The following is a 17,738-nucleotide window of genomic DNA, read 5'->3' as shown; positions in this document are numbered from 1 at the left end:
TAAAAATATCTGATACCGAAAACACAACAGCTGTCAGCCAAGAAAAATCTGTTGACACCGTGTCATCAGAGCCACACTTCCAAGACGGCAAGTTATTTTACCTTTTGAAAAGTATGGGCGGAGAGACAACTTCCTGCCCAAGACCAGCTCGAAGCCACCGTCTCCTTCCTAGAACAGGTTCCTGAACTGCCCAAACAGGGCAGGGGAGCAAAGGCCCTGGGAAGGGAAAGTAAAAATAACTCCCCCAGCCGCATTCGCACCTACTCTGTCTCTCCTCCGCCTTCAGGCGAGGAGGAAGAGTTCCCAACTCTGCCCACCTCCAGGCCAGTGGGTCCCTTCTGGTCTCCCTTGCCCGCCTTGAGGGTGACCTGCGGACCAAAGCAGCCCAGAAAGTGGCTCAGGCCGACCCACCAGTACCTCCTCCAAAGGCCTCCCGGTTGCCCCCTGGGTCACCCGGCAGGCCCCCGCGATTACACAGTTCTCTCGACCAGACAACTTTCACCGACTTTATTGGCCCCCGACCCTAATGGGCCCCTCGCCGCCCACCTCCCCACTAGATCGCGCCGGCCCTCCATAACATCAACCGTATTCAAAAACACTGCGGGGTGGCTATGGAAAGAGCCTTTGCTGAGGAAGCCAGCTCTCCTGTGGCGGCGTCAGGGTCACTTGCTCTTCGCCTTCTGACTCTCCGTCTTCTTGGGCAGCAGCACGGCCTGGATGTTGGGTAGGACGCCGCCCTGGGCGATGGTCACTTTCCCCAGCAGCTTGTTTAGCTCCTCGTCATTGCGGATGGCGAGTTGCAGGTGGCGAGGGATTATCCTGGTCTTCTTGTTGTCCCGCGCGGCGTTGCCAGCCAACTCCAGGATCTCCGCCGTCAGGTACTCCAACACCGCCGCCAGGTACACCGGCGCCCCGGCTCCCACTCGCTCTGCGTAGTTACCTTTGCGCAGCAGTCGGTGCACTCGGCCCACCGGGAACTGCAGGCCCGCGCGAGAGGACCGGGACTTGGCCTTTGCCCGCACTTTGCCGCCCTGCTTTCCGCGACCAGACATGTTTGTCTCTCGCCTAAAACTCCAGCTAGGGGAAATAAAACCCAGCGGTCCAGTTCCTAGAATGGAAGGGCAACGTACCACATCTGAACTGCCTCCACCAACACTTTGCTGACACTAGGCAGCGCCTTCCCATTGGGCGCGGCAACAACCTCGGCTCCGGTGACCAATGACAGGCAGGCTCTTCTCCCAATTAGAGCGCTGGCAGAAGGACCGCCTTCTCCCACTTGCTCCAATCAAAAGAAAAACTGCTAACCCTCATTTACATAACCTTCCATATGAATACCCTGGGCCCGACTGCTCCGCCTTTAAGGGTTCAGTTGAACTTACAGGATCCTGAGGTTTCAACGTCCTCGCTCACTCGCAGGAAAATAACGTCTTAAGAATTAAGTAACCAGGTTTCCCTAGTGGCGTTAGTGGTGTAGTGGTTGAGAATCCGCCTGCCAATGTAGAAAACACAGGTTCTAGCTCTGGTCGGGGAAGATCCCACATGCCACAAAGCAACTAAGGCCGTGTGCCACAATTACGGAGCCTACAAGCTGTAACTACTGAGCCCGCATGCCACAACTACTGAAGCCCATGCTCTTAGAGCCCATGCTCCACAATAAAAGAACCCACTGCAATGAGAAGCCCGCTCACGGCAACAAAAAGTAGCTCTCCTGCTCACCGCAACTAGATAAAAAAGCCTGCACGCAGTAACAAAGACCCAATGCAGCCAAAAATAAATTAATTAATTTTTTAAAAAGTTTAAAAAAATTAAGAAACCATGGTAAGAAAAAGAAAAATCCGGAAGGAGAGCTACTCTAAAGTACAAGGCCTGAAGCAAGAAATCCCTCTAGCACTTGAGGTCGCAGGGTATGCCCCCAATTTTTGACTTATTATTATTATTATTATGGACACTTTTTATTCTTGTAAACAAGAGAGATCTCTAACTTGAAAATGTTCTAACCTTGATTTCTTAGTAAATATTTAAAAGCCAACCTATTTTACCATTACAAGAATCCTGATTCTTCAAGACTTTTCTTCTTTGAGTCAAGGATTAAAATCATGTGGTACAATTTGACTATTTAGGATTTTTTTTTTTAGCCATCCAGAGAGTGTTCTGAGAGCTCTTTTAATTCTTCTTTAACAACAATAACAGTAACTTTTTTGTGCTATGGAGATGGGTAAGGATAGGTAAATAATAAGCATTTAGGTATATATAAATATTTACCATAAAGCTTTCCTGCTGGAAAGGCTTATTCGTCAGGACTAGGGACAGGGAGCACAGTTTACTAAAATATTTGTTCCTCAAGGTGTTAAGTACCTGGGAAAGAGTTATGAATCATCCTCTAAATACTGCTGCCTTTTATCGCAGTAAACCCTTTTGGGAAGACAGACAGTCCTATCTCCTAGAGGGGCGACACTACTCAAAAGTTTTGTTTCTGCTCAGGGATTCTCTTAAGAAAAGAATGGAGAGCCTCCTAGTTGGGGATCTGCAGTATAAATCACTATTTAAAGCCACGATCATGGCATCCACTATTTTACAGGAACTTTGAATTTTTAAGTGAGAACCTCGGGTTTTAATGAAATAAGATTACAGTATTTTAACTAAATAATCACAGAAATAGTTATTTGATTGAAACGCAAAAAACGCGCTTCGGCTGGAGGCGGTGGAGGCAGTAAAGTCTGCCAACTGTGCAGAAGAATCTTCAAGGGAAAAGTCTGGGGGGATTGGGGGGAATGGGTAAGGTTAGACTTTTTGAAAGGATTTTAGTTCTTTCTCCACGGGGCCCCCAAAAGAGAAAAAAGAACCATTAAAAGATTTTCTCTACCCCAACTAGTGACTTAAAAAGATCCACAGGTGTAAAGCAACTGCTTTTAAATTTAACATGTAGTAAAGCATTCCTGGTTCCTATTGATTTTCACATTAGTCTGAGAATGGTATTATAAGAGTAAGCATTCCGTTTGAAAACTATAAAATTAGAATTGCCGCGCCCTACAGAGAGAGAGAGAGAGAAAAGGCAAAATAAATTTTATCGAGTCTTTCCTCAATTTCATGGCAAAAATAAGAAAATCTTTCCCAAATAAGCAAACAAGAAATTTTATAGGGAGGGAATTTTTTTTTTTTTTTTTTTTCCTTCCGGTACGCGGGCCTCTCACTGTTGTGGCCGCTCCCGTTGCGTAGCACAGGCTCCGGACGCGCAGGCTCAGCGGCCTATGACTCACGGACCCAGCCGCTCCGCGGCATGTGGGATCTTCCCGGACCAGGGCACGAACCGGTGTTCGCTGAATCGGCAGGCGGACTCTCAACCACTGCGCCACCAGGGAAGCCCTATAGGGAGGGAATTTTTTTAAAAAAAAAAAAAGAAAGAAATCTCCTGGAGCCTATAGCTCCGCCCACTTGCTTGAGGTTTTCAAACAGGTCCGCTAGAAGGAACTATAAGCCCAGGTTCACAGCTCACAGAACTACTAGCAGCTTGCTGTTTGATTATAGACGTGTTGTGAAAGATGTCTGGTCGAGGTAAAGGTGGCAAAGGGCTAGGTAAGGGAGGCGCTAAGCGCCACCGGAAGGTCTTACGGGACAACATCCAGGGTATTACGAAGCCCGCCATTCGCCGTCTGGCTCGCCGTGGTGGTGTGAAGCGCATCTCTGGCCTCATCTATGAGGAGACTCGGGGAGTGCTCAAAGTGTTCCTGGAGAACGTGATCCGTGATGCGGTGACTTACACGGAGCACGCCAAGCGCAAGACGGTCACGGCCATGGATGTGGTGTATGCGCTGAAACGCCAGGGCCGCACCCTTTACGGCTTCGGCGGCTGAGGTGTGCCTGCGGCTTATCTCCAGATCCCAAAAGGCCCTTTTTAGGGCCCTCAAAACGTCAAGAAAAGAGTTGGTAGTGCTTAAACTGCCGTGTGAATGTGCACATAGGTGCTTCAAATGAAGCGTTAATTGGGGTTAGGCTTGAGGCTTGGGGAGGTGTGAGCAGCAGAGCTCGAGCCGGGAACCTAGCGTCCGCGCTTAGAACGTAGCCTGGGAAATGCGGCGCAGGGCAGTAGTGATTTTGCTCTCTGTTTCAGAGCCGGACTGCCGACTTTGGATTCCTTTTGGGAAAAGTAGGCATCGCTACCTTTCCAAACCCACGTCTTGGAAGTGGTACACGCTTCTTAGCGGGGGAGGCTTCGAGCCCTGAGCATATGTAGAATGGCTTGTATGCAAATAGGGTGAGCCGGCTATCCTCCTCCGATTGGATAGGAGGCGTCAGAGGGGGCGGTTCTCGCTGGTGCTACCCGGGTTCTCGCTGGTCGACCCGCTCCGTCTCTGAGACCGCGGATGTCGCGGCGTCCAATAGGAAAGCTTGAGGTGCAGGCGTAGTGTGGCGCGCCGGAGTCTGCCGGGTGTGAATATTTTGTTTTTTCACAGACTTTGTGAGTAAGGGGTAACCCAGCTCAGGCGCTGAATGCAGGGTGGCTGCGTGTGGGCGAAGTCCAAGCCTGGGCCTGAGCCCTCGGCCCCTGCGCTAGCCGTGGGTCAGCTGCACAAAGATAGACGCGCCGAGCAGGTGAGCGTCCCGACTCCGGAGTACCCGGCGGCGGTGCTTGAACTCCTAGCGGTGGGAATCCAGGAGTTAGCCGGCAGCGTGGCCGGGGCGCAGGGCAGCGTCCTGCCCAGCATCCATGCGCTGCTGTTGCTCGGGAGAGAGGGTCGTGTGGCCCGGTAGCAGCCGGGAGATAAACCCTCACTTCCTAGTAAAAGTCGTTTTCCGAATCGCGGGCGGTGCTGAGGAGAGGAGAGAGGAGGCGAGTTGGGTTCTAAGGGGTTCAGAGAAAAGGGTGTGGCGAGAGAGCTGTTTAGTCGTGGAGTCCTACGCAGTAATCCCTCCCGGGAGAGCAAGGAACGGTCCGTTTGCGGGTGCTTTCCTGGGTCGCCGGCGGAGCTGGAGACGGGGCCCCACCTGCGTGCCGCAGGCAGGGGCCGCCAGCGGGGAGAGGCGGGAACCGAAGTCATTAAAGGGCCTCGCTCGACCCCTGGCTCTGTCACTCCTAACTAACCTGTTTATATGAGGGAAATGGGGAAGGGGCTTAAGGCCCCCGAATGCGGTGTGATCCCATGCACCTTAACTGATCTCCCCCAGCTCCGGCTTGTCTAGACATCGTGAAATCACTTAGCTTCCTAGAGGTGGTTGCCTGGATTGGCTTTGGGGTAATTTCCCAGCCTTGACAGCGATGTATGTGTATCTCACTTTAAGCGATATATCAATATATCTCATATGTACTCTAGCCAGGGAAACATTTCTTGTATTCCCTCAGCAGAGGCTGGCATCATATCATTTATTGAATATCAGACACTTTGGGACAAATTGTATTCCATGATTGCATTTGATTCCCCAGCAAATTTACGAATTATGTATTATTAATTACCATTTTACAGATGAGGAAACTGATACGGGGTTTGGGGCAGAACTGAGCCAGGATTTGAACCCAGCCCTGTTGGATGCTGCACCCTTTGACGTTAACCTTTACGTGCTACTGACTCTGCCAGGGAGGCTCCCGTCCCTATTTGCTGACATTTCACTTCTAAGTGGTTTCTTCTACTCCATACTCAAGTGTATCCATGGTGCTGGTATTAATTAAATTTCTGGGGCAGTGAGACAGTCCCATAAGTTCAACTTTCTTTAATTCAAGTGAAAAAACCCCTGAGTTACTTAAAAAGAAGCAGCAGGGTCTGGCACACTTCTGTGCCATTGTATTTGTTGAGTGAGCGAATGAGTGTATTTGAGTAGATAGATGCACCTATTAAATCCCCAATTTAGTGTGAATCAGATTATTGAGGATGAAGGTGGGACTGCAGTGGAGCATGAAAATAGGTATTCATATGATAATTTAAAATATTTATTCTTTAAGTATTTAAGTTATTTGGAATCAATTTTTTGTTTATATTTTTGATGGTGGCCTCAATTTTTTTGAACCTGTCTAGTAGAACTTTATTTTCCCTTGTAGCACAGCTTTTTTGTTTTTGTTCATGTTTTATGTACTTTATAAAATATAACCAAATTATTTGAACATGAGAAATCTTTTGTTTCTGTCTGTGAGTATGAGTCCCATGGTAGTGTCCAGTCCTGAAGTAATCATTTTCCAAACCAAAACTGGGTCACATGATTTGAGAATGCAAGATATCTGAAATTAGAACTGACTGAGATTTTCTGAAGTTGACTAATAAAATGCCTTCCTACACGTTTGTTAAAGAACTTAATTTAAAGCTGTTCTATAAGGCTTTTCTTACAATGTGAATGAAATGCTGTTGAAATTAGATCCTGTAGCAAAGTCATCTCTTCTGAATTTGAACATTTAATGCCTCTTTTGTCCCAAGAACTGTTAACTTTTAAAGATTCAGAGATAAATAAGCCATCAAGAAGCTTCTATTTTCCAAGTAAAGAGCGAGGGAAGGGGAAGACATCTATGTGGTACACAGGTGGTTTGCTATAATGGAGTGGCATGAATGAAATGCTCTTGGTGTACAGAACAAATTTTATCAGGCCTAGGGGTGTCTTCAAAGATCAGGTAACATTTGTTCTGAGCTGAAGGCCCTTTGGGGAAGGAGAAGAGCACAGCAAGCTTGGGGAGCAAACAGCGTGAACAAATGCCAGAGTAATTTCTAGGCATGATGTATTTGGGAACCCTTCTAATGTTGGATATCTAATTTGTCCTGTTGCCTGAGAATAATGTGATGGACCAGGTAAACAGTTGGATATAAGTTGAAACTAAGTCCAAACAAGCCAATAGAAAAATGAGCAAAAGACAGTGGAAAAACATGGCCAATTACCATAGAAAGAGATGTTCAGTTTGATGAGTCATCAGGGAATTGCAAATCAAGACCACAGTGAAATGCAATTTTTCATTCACTAGATGGGTTAAAAATTTTAAAATGACAATAGTAAGTGTTGCACAGAATTTCTTATAACACTAGTAGGAGTATAAAGTGATTCAACTATTTTTGAAACAAAACTTTGTCATTGTCTTGTGAACTTGAAAATAGATTCACATTTATGCTGAACCAGCAATTCCACTCCTGGATATTTACCTGAGGGAAATGATAGCACTTATGTACATGGTGCGTGTTTACTAAAGTTCTTGGTAGAGCTCTTCACAGTACCAAAAACAAACCAGCTGCACATGGACAAGAGACTGGATGAATAAATTACGGTGTGATATAATTTGGCAGTCAGAATGAACTGATAAACACAGTCAGTTCATGGTGGTCTACAATACATGAAGACTTGTGGCTTTATTTATTTGGCAAATATATATTCTAAACTAATATATGGTTGAAGCTCACCTGTGGGAGTCCTGAGGAACTAACTGAGCATTGCTGCCTCCCACAGAAAATTCACATTTTCTTCTCCTTTGGGCTGGATGCTGCTATCAACCTGTGACCATTTTAGCGCCCTGTGGGTGTCCCAGCTTGTTGAAGAGGCTCATATTCTACTTCGCCTCCTTACAGATTTATTCTCCATTGCAACCCTAGAGTGGATGCTTGCTTACCTCTCACCTTCAGTTGTTATTTCACTGTCCTTTTATTTTTTATTTTTTGTTCTTTGATTTTCCTTATTTTCTTCTGGCCATGATAATGCAGCGTTTGTGCTAGAAGGTTCATTCAGATTGTGTAGATTGCCAAACTGCTGTAAGTGGATTTCACTAACTACAGCATTTGAATTTATGTGTTTTCCCCGACTAGTCTGTGAACTCCTTGAAAGCAAGAATCTGATTCATATGTGTACCCCTAGAACCTCGGACCTAGAATTTGGAATACTCATAGGCACTTATTAATGTTTTGGGAAAATTATCTATTTGATAATATGTTAATAGATCTTCCTAAAATGAGTTGTTTTCCATATATTTTCATTTTCTGAAAAGATTTTATACTATGATAATTATCTGTCCCTTAAATTTATTAGTAAACCATTTGCCTTGACCTGCCCTGGAGGTTATGTTTTGGTTATCTTTTCAGATTCTTTTTTTTTTTTTTTTTTTTGCGGTATGCGGGCCTCTCACTGCTGTGGCCTCTCCCGTTGCGGAGCACAGGCTCCGGATGCGCAGGCTCAGCGGCCATGGCTCACGGGCCCAGCCGCTCCGCAGCATGTGGGATCTTCCCGGTCCGGGGCACGAACCCGCGTCCCCAGCATCGGCAGGCGGACTCTCAACCACTGCGCCACCAGGGAAGCCCCTTTTCAGATTCTTTAACCATTTTTATTGGTCAGCAAAGTGACCTGACAGGTGGAGAGAAGGGCTACCTTAAATATCATATGTGGAATATTAAAAACTAATAAACAAACAAAAATTGTAGTTGATGTTTACCCTTAGTAATTAATAACTGGCATTAAACATTATGATAATGATTATATTCTGATAATAAGAAATAAGTTTGCTTATTATCAAATCCAAAATTCTACCTAAATATTTTTGTACTTACATACATAGATACCTACGTATTTTGTATTCTAAGGTTATCTTTCACAAAACTCTTTTCCTTGAGCTCACTCAAATAATAATGTCCCAAAATCCGAACAACTGTTTTACTATCTTGAAGATTATAATCGTGTGTAACAATAAGTACTTGGTTTCTAATACTTTCTTATGGGATATATGAAACTTGATTAAAAGCATGCTATCTTAGAGATAAATTTTATATTAATCTTACAATTTGCTAAACCTTTGAATTAGGCATTCTAGATATATAAAAAAGAGATACTTTTGGGCTTCCCTGGTGGCGCAATGGTTGAGGGTCCGCCTTGCCGATGCAGGGGACGTGGGTTCGTGCCCCAGTCCGGGAGGATCCCGCGTGGGGCCCGTGGGCCATGGCTGCTGGGCCTGCGCATCTGGAGCCTGTGCTCCGCAATGGGAGACGCCACGGCAGTGAGAGGCCCGCGTACCGCAAAAAAAAAAAAAAAAAAAAAAAAGAGATACTTTTATATTTTCAAATAAATACCTGCAATTCTGCATCATCTTTACTCATCTTCATTATCATAATCATTGCAGCTAAACTCTTGGGTTTTTGTTTTGTTTTGTTTTGTTATTTATTTATTTTTGGCTGCATTGGATTTTCATTGCTGTGTGCGGGCTTTCTCTAGTTGCAGCAAGCAGGGGCTACCCTTTTGTTGCAGTGCATGGGCTTCTCATTGCGGTGGCTTTTCTTGTTGTGGAGCATGGGCTCTAGGCTCCCAGGCTTCAGTAGTTTTGGCACGTGGGCTCAGTAGTTGTGACTCGCAGGCTCTAGAGCACAGGGTCAGTAGTTGTGGCACATGGGCTCAGTAGTTGTGGCTCGCAGACTTAGTTGCTCTGCGGCATGTGGGATCTTCCCAGACCAGGGCTCGAACCCGTGTCCCCTGCATTGGCAGGCGGATTCTTAACCACTGCGCCACCAGGGAAGCCCTAAACTCTTGTTTATTCACTGAAGAATAAGATAAAGAAACTGGAGGAAGGTGCTGCCTGAGTTCAGCCTTTTTAGGAAATAATTTTCTTATAGTTTTGTTTCTCTGCAACTTATAGTGGTTTTATATTTTTAACTTAATCTGACAGTTAGCTTTTAAAAGAATTCAGTCCATTGTCACATTTAAACAACTATAAACATGATTCTTTCTTTCCATCTTTATGTTTTTCTATTGCTGTTCCTTTTTGCTATTTCTACTGGTTTTATCACAACACTGTGGCAGACATCACTGGCAGACATCCATTATCCATTCTCCCGTTTGTTCTTAATACCAGAACCTAAATTTTTGGGGGAGTGATATGCACTCAGGAGAAAAACTGTATTTCCAAGGCCCCTGTGGTGAGAGGAGGGCCGTATGGCTGGTGGAAGCTGTGGGTGGAGCTTCTGGGAACCCTGACTAAAAAGGAGGGTAACTCAGATGAGAGATCCTTTGTAGTTCCCTTTTCCTCCTCTTTTTCTACTTGGAGTGTGGGAGTAATCATGGCACTTCCCGGGCCGGGGCACGAACCCGTGTCCCCTGCGTCGGCAGGCAGACTCTCAACCACTGAGCCACCAGGGAAGCCCTATTCTCTTCTTTATATCCCCTGTCAACTCCAAAGATTTGTTGAGATGATTTAGCACTTTAATTCTAGACTATTTTGATTTCTCTTGCAGAGTGACTTTTTTTTTTCAAGAATCGTTATTTAGCATTTATATTACAAATTCCCAATCACTGTATCATTATCTACTCAGACTTAATTATATGTACATTGCAGGAATCATAGTTCACTACTATTTGTTCTCTTCTTCATCTTCCCCGATTTTGAAGTCTCTATTCTGATATCTTTTTCTTTTTCTTTTTCTTTTTTTTTTTACTTTTGGCTGCGCCAGGCAGCATGCAGGATCTTCCCCAATCAGGGATTGAACCCATGCCTCCTGCCGTGGAAGCACGGAGCCCTAACCACTGGACCGCCAGGGAAGTCCCCTGATTTATTTTTCAACTGAGTAGTCCTTTTTGAAGAATTTTCCTTAGGTGAGGTATGTGGGTAATAGAGTCTATGAAATTTTGCAGCTCTAGGAATATCTTTCCTTCACCCTGACTGGTAAATGTTACCTAAATGATATATAGACCCTTAAGTTGTAGCTCTTTTTTTTTCTCAGAAGCCTGGATAATGTTCCATGGTCCATCAGCTTCCAATATGCAGCTAAGAAGTCCCATGCTCGTTCACTGGCCTTTATTCATTTATTATTTGTGAGATTTTATTTTTATCCTTGGAGTTCAGTCATTTTACCAGGGTATGTTTGAAGCTATTTTGTTCTTGTATTCCATTACTGTGGTAACTCCTTTTCAATCTACTGACTCAACTTATTCTTCACATTAGGGAACTGCTTTCCCTGAAGCAGAGCCTAAGACAGGGCTTGGGTGCAGATGATTTACTGAGGGAGTGCTTTTCAAGAAAACGTGAGGGCACAGTGGAAGTTGTTTCCAAGGGCAGGTAAAGTCTAGCCTTGGTCTGATCCACAAGAGTTTCTGGAGAGGGAATTATAACTCTGAATTGTCCCATCTTAAAGCAGAGGCCACAAAACATGTATAATATAAACATATTTTAAAATTTTCTGAGGTAAACATATTATTTTTAAAATAAGAAAAAATTATGATTAAATATTTTATTGTGGTATGATCAAACATGGTTTTATCCATATATTTCCTGAGCTTTTTTGGTGTTGCTCTGGATTATGTCAATTTCTTTCTTTTTCTCAGTTTTATTGAGAAATAATTGACATACATCACCAATGGTTTGATTTGCCTATATTGTGAAATGATCACCACAGTAAGTTTAGTTAAGAACCATCATCTCATATAGATACAATAAAAAGATAAGAAATCCTCCTCACGATGAGAACTCTTAGGATTTAGTCTGCTAACAACTTTCCTTTGCAGTTGAATTTGAACAACTCAGAGGTTGGAAGCACCAACCCCCATGCAGTTGAAAATCCTCCTATAACTTTACAGTCGGCCTCCTCATTCGGTTCCAAATTTGTGGATTTAACCATCCACAGATCATAGTACTGTAATATGTATTTATTGAAAAAAATTCATGTGTAAGTGGACCTGTGCATTTTAAACCCATGTTATTCAAGGAATAACTGTATATCATCCGGCAGCGTTAACTATAGTCATCATGTTGTACGTGATATTCCTAGTACTTATTTATCTTATAACTAGAAGTTTGTACCTTTTGACCACCTTCCTCTAATTCCGCCTCCCACCACCCCTCTTCTGTAGCCACAGATCTGATCCCTGATCTCTTTTTCTGTTTTCTATAAGTTTGGTATGTTTGGTTTTTTTTGTTTTTTAGATTCCACATATAAGTGAGACCATTCAGTATTTGTTTTTCCTGTCTGACTTATTTCACTTAGCATAATGCCTTCAAGGTTCATCCGTGTTGTCACATGTGGTAGGATTTCACTGTTCTTTATGGCTGAATAATATTCCATTCTTTATCCATTCATCCATCAATGGACACTTAGGTTATTTCTGTATATTGGCTATTTCAATAGTGCTACTATGAACATTGGTGCAGATATCTTTTCAAATTAGTGTTTTCATTTCCTTTGGATATATTCCAAGAAGTGGAATTGCTGAATTGTATGGTAGTTCTATTTTTAATTTTTTGAGGATACTCCATATTGTTTTTTATAGTGGCTGCTCCAATTTACAATCACACCAACAATGCACTAGGGTACCCTTTTCTTCACATCCACACCAACATTTGTTATCTCTTGTCTTTTTTATGACAGCCATTCTAACAGGTGTGAAGTGATATCTCATTGTGGTTTTAATTTGCATTTTCTTAGTGACTAGTGATGTTGAACATCTTTTCATGTACCAGTTGGCCATTTGTGTATCTTTGGAAAAATGTCTATTCAGGTTTTTGACATTTTTTATTTGAATTAGTTGCTTTTTTGCTTTTCAGCTTTATGAGCTCTTTATGTATTTTGGATTTTAACCCTTTCTGAGATATACGGTTTACAAATATTTTTCCCATTCTGTAGGTTTTCTTCACTTTGTTGAGAGTTACTTTTGCTGTGCAGCTTTTTAGTTTGATGCAGTTCCACTTGTTTATTTTTTGCCCATTAGGTGTGATTTACAAAAAAACCCATGACCAACACCCATGTTAAGGAGCTTTTTTCCTACATTTCCTTCTAGGAGTTTCATGGATTCAGATCTTACATTTAGGTCTTTAATCCATTTCATGTTAATTTGGGGGAGTGGTATAAGATAGGGATCAATTTTCATTTTTTTACATGAATACCCAATTTTCCCAGCAACATTTATTAAAGAGATTATCATTTCTCCACTGAGTATTCTTGAATCCCTAGTTAAATATTAGTTAACCATTTATGCTTGGGTTTATATCTGGCTCTCAGTTCTTTTCCATTGGTCTGTTTGTCTGTTTTTATGCTAGTACCATACTGTTTTAATTACTATAGTATTATAGGATAGCTTGAAATCAGGAAAAGCCTCCTGCTTTGTTCTTCTTTCTCAGGATTCCTTTGGCTATTTGTGATCTTTTGTGGTTCCATATAAATTTTAGGAGGTTTTTTTTCTATTTCTGTAAAAAATGGCATTGGAATTTTGATAGAGATTGCACCAAATCTATAGATGGCTTTTGGTAGTATTGACATTTTAACAATATTAATTCTTCCAGTCCATGAATGTGGGATACCTTTCTATTTATTTGTGTCCTCTTTGATGTCTTTCATCAGCGTCTTACAGTTTTCAAAATAGAATTCTTTCACCTCCTTGGTTAAATTTATTCCTAAGTATTATATTGTTTCTGATTCTATTGTAAACAGGATTAACTTCTTTATTTCTTTTTCAGAAAATTTGTTGTTTGTGTATAGAAATGCTACTGATTTTTCTATGTTCATTTTATATTCTGCAACTTTACTGAATTCATTTATTAATTCTAACAGTTTTTTGGTTGCGTCTTCATCTGCAAGTAGAAAAAATTTTATTTCTTCTTTCCCAATTCTGATAATTTTAATTTTATTTTCTTGCCTGATTGCTCTAGCTAGGACTTTAACCTTTCACCACTGAGTATGATGTTTGCTCTAGGCTTCTCATGTATGGCCATTATTTTGTTGAGATATGTTCCTTCTGCACCTAATTTGTTGATTGTTTTTATCATAAACAGTTGCTGTATTTTGCCAAATGCTTTTTCTGCCTCAGTTGAGATAATCGTATAGTTCTTTTCTTTCATTCTCATTGGGGGATTTTTGATTATGCAGTCAATATCCTTACTAGTAATTGGTTTATTCAGATTTTCTGTTTCTTCCTGACTCTGTCTTGTAGGTTGTATGTTTCTAAGAATTTTTTCACTTCTTCTACGTTGTCCATTTTATTGGCATATAGTTATTCACAGTAGTCTCTTATGATCCTTTGCATTTCTGTGGTATCATTTGTAATGTCTCCTTTTTCATTTATAATTTTGTTGATTTGGGTTCTCTCTCTTTATTCCTTGGTTAGTCTAGCTAAGGGTGTGTCAATTTTCTTTATCTTTTCGAAGAACCAGCTCTCAGTTTGGTTCATCTTTTCTGTTGTTTTTCTGTTCTCAGTTACATTTATTTTTGCCCTAATCTTTATTATTTCCTTCCTCCTGCTAATTTTGGGCTCAGTTTGCTCTTCTTTTTCTAGTTCCAGAGGCATAGAGTTAGAATTTTTATTTGGCTTCATGCAAAATGGATAGCAGAACCTAATTTCTTATGCTAGTCACATGGCAGGCTTTTTTTCCCTTGGTCTTTGCAGAGTAGAATGTAACTGTTAGCAATCTGGACAATATAACTTTTACACTGTTGGAGTGAAAGATATGAAGGAACCATAGAGGAAATGATAGAAGCAATAATATTCTCAGCTTACAAAAAAGGAGATCGAACTTAAAATTCCTATGTGAAGTGGGCCTGAGATATCTGTAAGGACATCGTAACATTTTTTTTCTATTTGATTTGATACCATATACTCATATTACTTTGTTAACTTTTTTTAAGATCCATTTTGAGAAACAGCAGTTTATAATTTTAGTGAGAGTAATGTAGTAATTACCCAAAAGCATATAAAATTTCCCTTTTATTCTTATCTGTGAACTGTTTATAAGGAATTTTAATTTCTGCTTGGTCATTAATTACCTCTACCAGTGCATATTAGTATTTCAATATTATCTCCAATACTATCTCATAGGAAAGATACAACCCAGTACAGCACCTTCAATCTGTCTAGATCTTTTCAGAAAGCCATTGTCTTTGATAAAGTTACATATATTCAGACCCACTGAAAGACTAATTCCTGGTGTGTGGTGAATTGGGGTTTTTCAGTGAAATTTGCTTCAGTCACCAACCAAAGAGATTGTTGCCAGGAAGAAACAAATGAAGCCATGGTTTTAGATGGAGATTAATTTGAAAGTAATGCCACATTAAATGCCAAGTATATATCCAAGTTTTGAATTCTAGAAGGACATTGTGCATGCATGGGGAGAGACAGAGAGCAAATTCTCTGGTGTCTCTTCTTATAAGGGCACTAATCCCATCATGAGTGCCCCATCCTCATGACCTCATCTAACCTCACTTTCCTCTCATAGGCCTCATCTTCAAAAATCATGATATTGAGAGGTAGAGCACCAACATATGAATTTTGGAGGTCACAAATATTCAGATCATAATACATGCCTTGTATGTTCAAGGAATACCCAGATGGCCAGTGAAGGTCAAGCAGAGTTGGCTAAAGAAAGACTGGGAGGAGATGCGGTCAGAGGATCTGTTGCCTTAAGATACTGGAAGGGCATTGCCCTTTATTCTGAATGAGATGGGGATCCACTGGAGGATCTTAAGCTGAGGAGTAATATGATCTGACTTATAATTTAAAAGAGCTAGTTTGTTGGTGGTGAGGAATATAAACTGTAGGAGGCAAGAATACAAGAGATGATGATAGTTTGGACCAATGGCAGTAATTTGATTCTAAATGTATCTTGAAGGTAGAGCCAACATATTGGAAATTAGAGAGGAATTGGATGTAGCATATAAAAGAAAAAGAAGAATCAAGGAGGGCCTGAGAGAACTTCCCTGGTGGCACAGTTGTTAAGAATCCACTCGCCAATGCAGGGGACATGGGTTCGAGCCCTGGTCTGGGAAGATCCCACATGCCACGGAGCAACTAAGCCTGTGTGCCACCACTACTTAGCCTGTGCTCTAGAGCCTGTGAGCCACAACTGCTGAGCCCGCATGCCACACTACCGAAGCCCATGCACCTAGAGCCTGTGCTCCGCAACCAGAGAAGCCACCGCAGTGAGAAGCCCACGCACCACAACAAAAGAGTAGTCCCTGCTCACTGCAACTAGAGAAAGCCCACGTGCAGCAATGAAGACCCAATGCAGCCAAAAGTTAATTAATTACCTAATAAATTTTTTACAAGTGGTATTATTATTAACAACAAAAAAAAGGAGGGCCTGAGAAAGTAGAGTGGTAGAAGAGTAGAGTTACAATTACTGAGATGAGAACGACTTGGGGAGGAGCAAGACTGGAGAGAGGAGCTGAGGAAAACAGTAGTGCAGTTTTGGACATGAGAAATTTAAAATATGTATTAGACATCCAGGTGGAAATGTCAAGTCAGCAGTTATATATAAAATTCTTGAGGTTAGGGGAGAAGTCAAGGTTAGAAATATATGTATTTAGGTGTTATCAGCATATAGACAGCATTTGGAGTCTTGAGTTAGATGAAGACCATCTCTTAACTCATAACTCCTTTTTAAGAGCAAAGAAACCTTTTCAGAGATCCCTAAAAAACCTTCCCACATGTCTCACTTGCCAGAATAAAGTCACATGGCCATGCCTAAGCTCATTACAAAGGCAATGGGACCATTGCAACTGAATCAGTTAATTAGGAGTCACCTGCTGGAGCAGGGGAGGAGCCAAGCTTCCCAGAAGCTCATGTTAGCATGAGGATTAGCAGATAGCTGTACAAATTGTGGTTCTGCCAGGAAAAAGGAGGGATGGGCCTTATAATCATTATAGATGTCTTTAGGAGCAGAGATCAAATTTCAGTGGCAGCTTTTAAAGGTCTGGCATTTTCCTCCTTCTTCCAGCAGGTGGGAGTATTTCCAGCAGTCTTTCTCATTTCTTCTATATTACTTACCGATACCACCTCCTCTTCAGCTTTCTTCTGCTGCGAAAGGAAAGTGAAAGGAAGTGTGACATGTTACAGTGAAAAATAAGATACTTTTTTTACCCGTGTGGCAGTTTATTCTGTATTAAATATTTTCATGAGCTAATCTCTAATGGATATCTCACTTTAGTAAATTTTATTAATTATTAATCCATCAATTTTGACATAAACTAAGCTGGGCTTATTTTTACCTTGACTGAGTTGTTTTGATAGTTAAAAAATAATGGATGTAAATTATTTAAATAACTTTCTGCAAAATACTTTGCTATGAAATCAAAGCTTTAATTACTTACCTTAATTTGATTCTGGAAAAGCTTACAGAATCTTAGATACCTAAGTATGAAATTGTCTTCCCTTTACTTTTATCTTCTAATTGTTGCACTAGTAATACAAAATTCATTTTGTGTGCAAAATAGTTTTCTGTTTCATATATAAATTAGACTAATACAATTTCCTGACAAAAGAAGAGACTTAATTGCATTACTCACAGTTCAAGCACTCCTCCCACATTGTAAAGAAGATATACAGATAAATATTCATTGTACACTTTCCTTATTATCCTCTTTCTTTTCTGTGACCCTCATACTCACAGAACAGCTTTGCACTGGGCCACTAATGCCAATTAAGGCTAACCACCTTTCTCTTTCCCTCACAAACTTGGGGAACTCCTGCCATCTCAGGTCTTTAACTGTTTATTGCTCAGTTAAAGGATCTGGGAGCCAATCTAGTTATGGTGTAAAGGAAGAAAATTAAAGACAACATTCATTAGTAGATTTCCACTTCCAAAATAGTAGGGTAGATGTAGTTTGCCATGTTCCTCCTGCTAAGTACACCAAAACCCTGGACACTATATATAAAGCAAATAAAAGAAGACTCTAAAAGGTGGAGAGAAAAAGACAGATTGACAAGGGAACTCAGAATCCAATGAACAACAAAGTGGTGAGTTTTCTGGGTTTTCTTCTTGGCCTGTAGATCCCAGTCTTGGAACTGCAGAAGCTAGAAAACTGGAAACACTAACAAGTGCA

The 17,738-nt window shown here is 41.6% G+C and overlaps 2 protein-coding genes across 2 annotated transcripts in view; one reads left to right on the top strand and one right to left on the bottom strand.

The window, feature by feature from the left end:
- Window positions 1-492: 492 nt before the first annotated feature.
- Window positions 493-1,180, bottom strand: H2AJ (H2A.J histone). Its single transcript, XM_067695749.1, has one exon. The coding sequence runs from the start codon at window positions 1,050-1,052 to the stop codon at window positions 663-665; it is 390 nt and encodes a 129-aa protein (XP_067551850.1). The 5' UTR covers window positions 1,053-1,180; the 3' UTR covers window positions 493-662.
- A 2,359-nt stretch (window positions 1,181-3,539) lies between these two features.
- H4C16 (H4 histone 16) overlaps window positions 3,540-17,738 on the top strand; it is a 30,795-nt gene continuing 16,596 nt past the window's right edge. Inside the window, exon 1 of the mRNA XM_067695771.1 lies at window positions 3,540-4,428. Within this exon, the coding sequence (XP_067551872.1) occupies window positions 3,540-3,851 (312 nt within the window). The 3' untranslated portion in view covers window positions 3,852-4,428. The remainder of the gene's footprint in view (window positions 4,429-17,738) is intronic.

Source organism: Pseudorca crassidens, chromosome 11 (assembly GCF_039906515.1).
Source record: "Pseudorca crassidens isolate mPseCra1 chromosome 11, mPseCra1.hap1, whole genome shotgun sequence".
Taxonomy (NCBI): domain Eukaryota; kingdom Metazoa; phylum Chordata; class Mammalia; order Artiodactyla; family Delphinidae; genus Pseudorca; species Pseudorca crassidens.
This window is presented reverse-complemented; position numbering and strand designations above follow the sequence as displayed.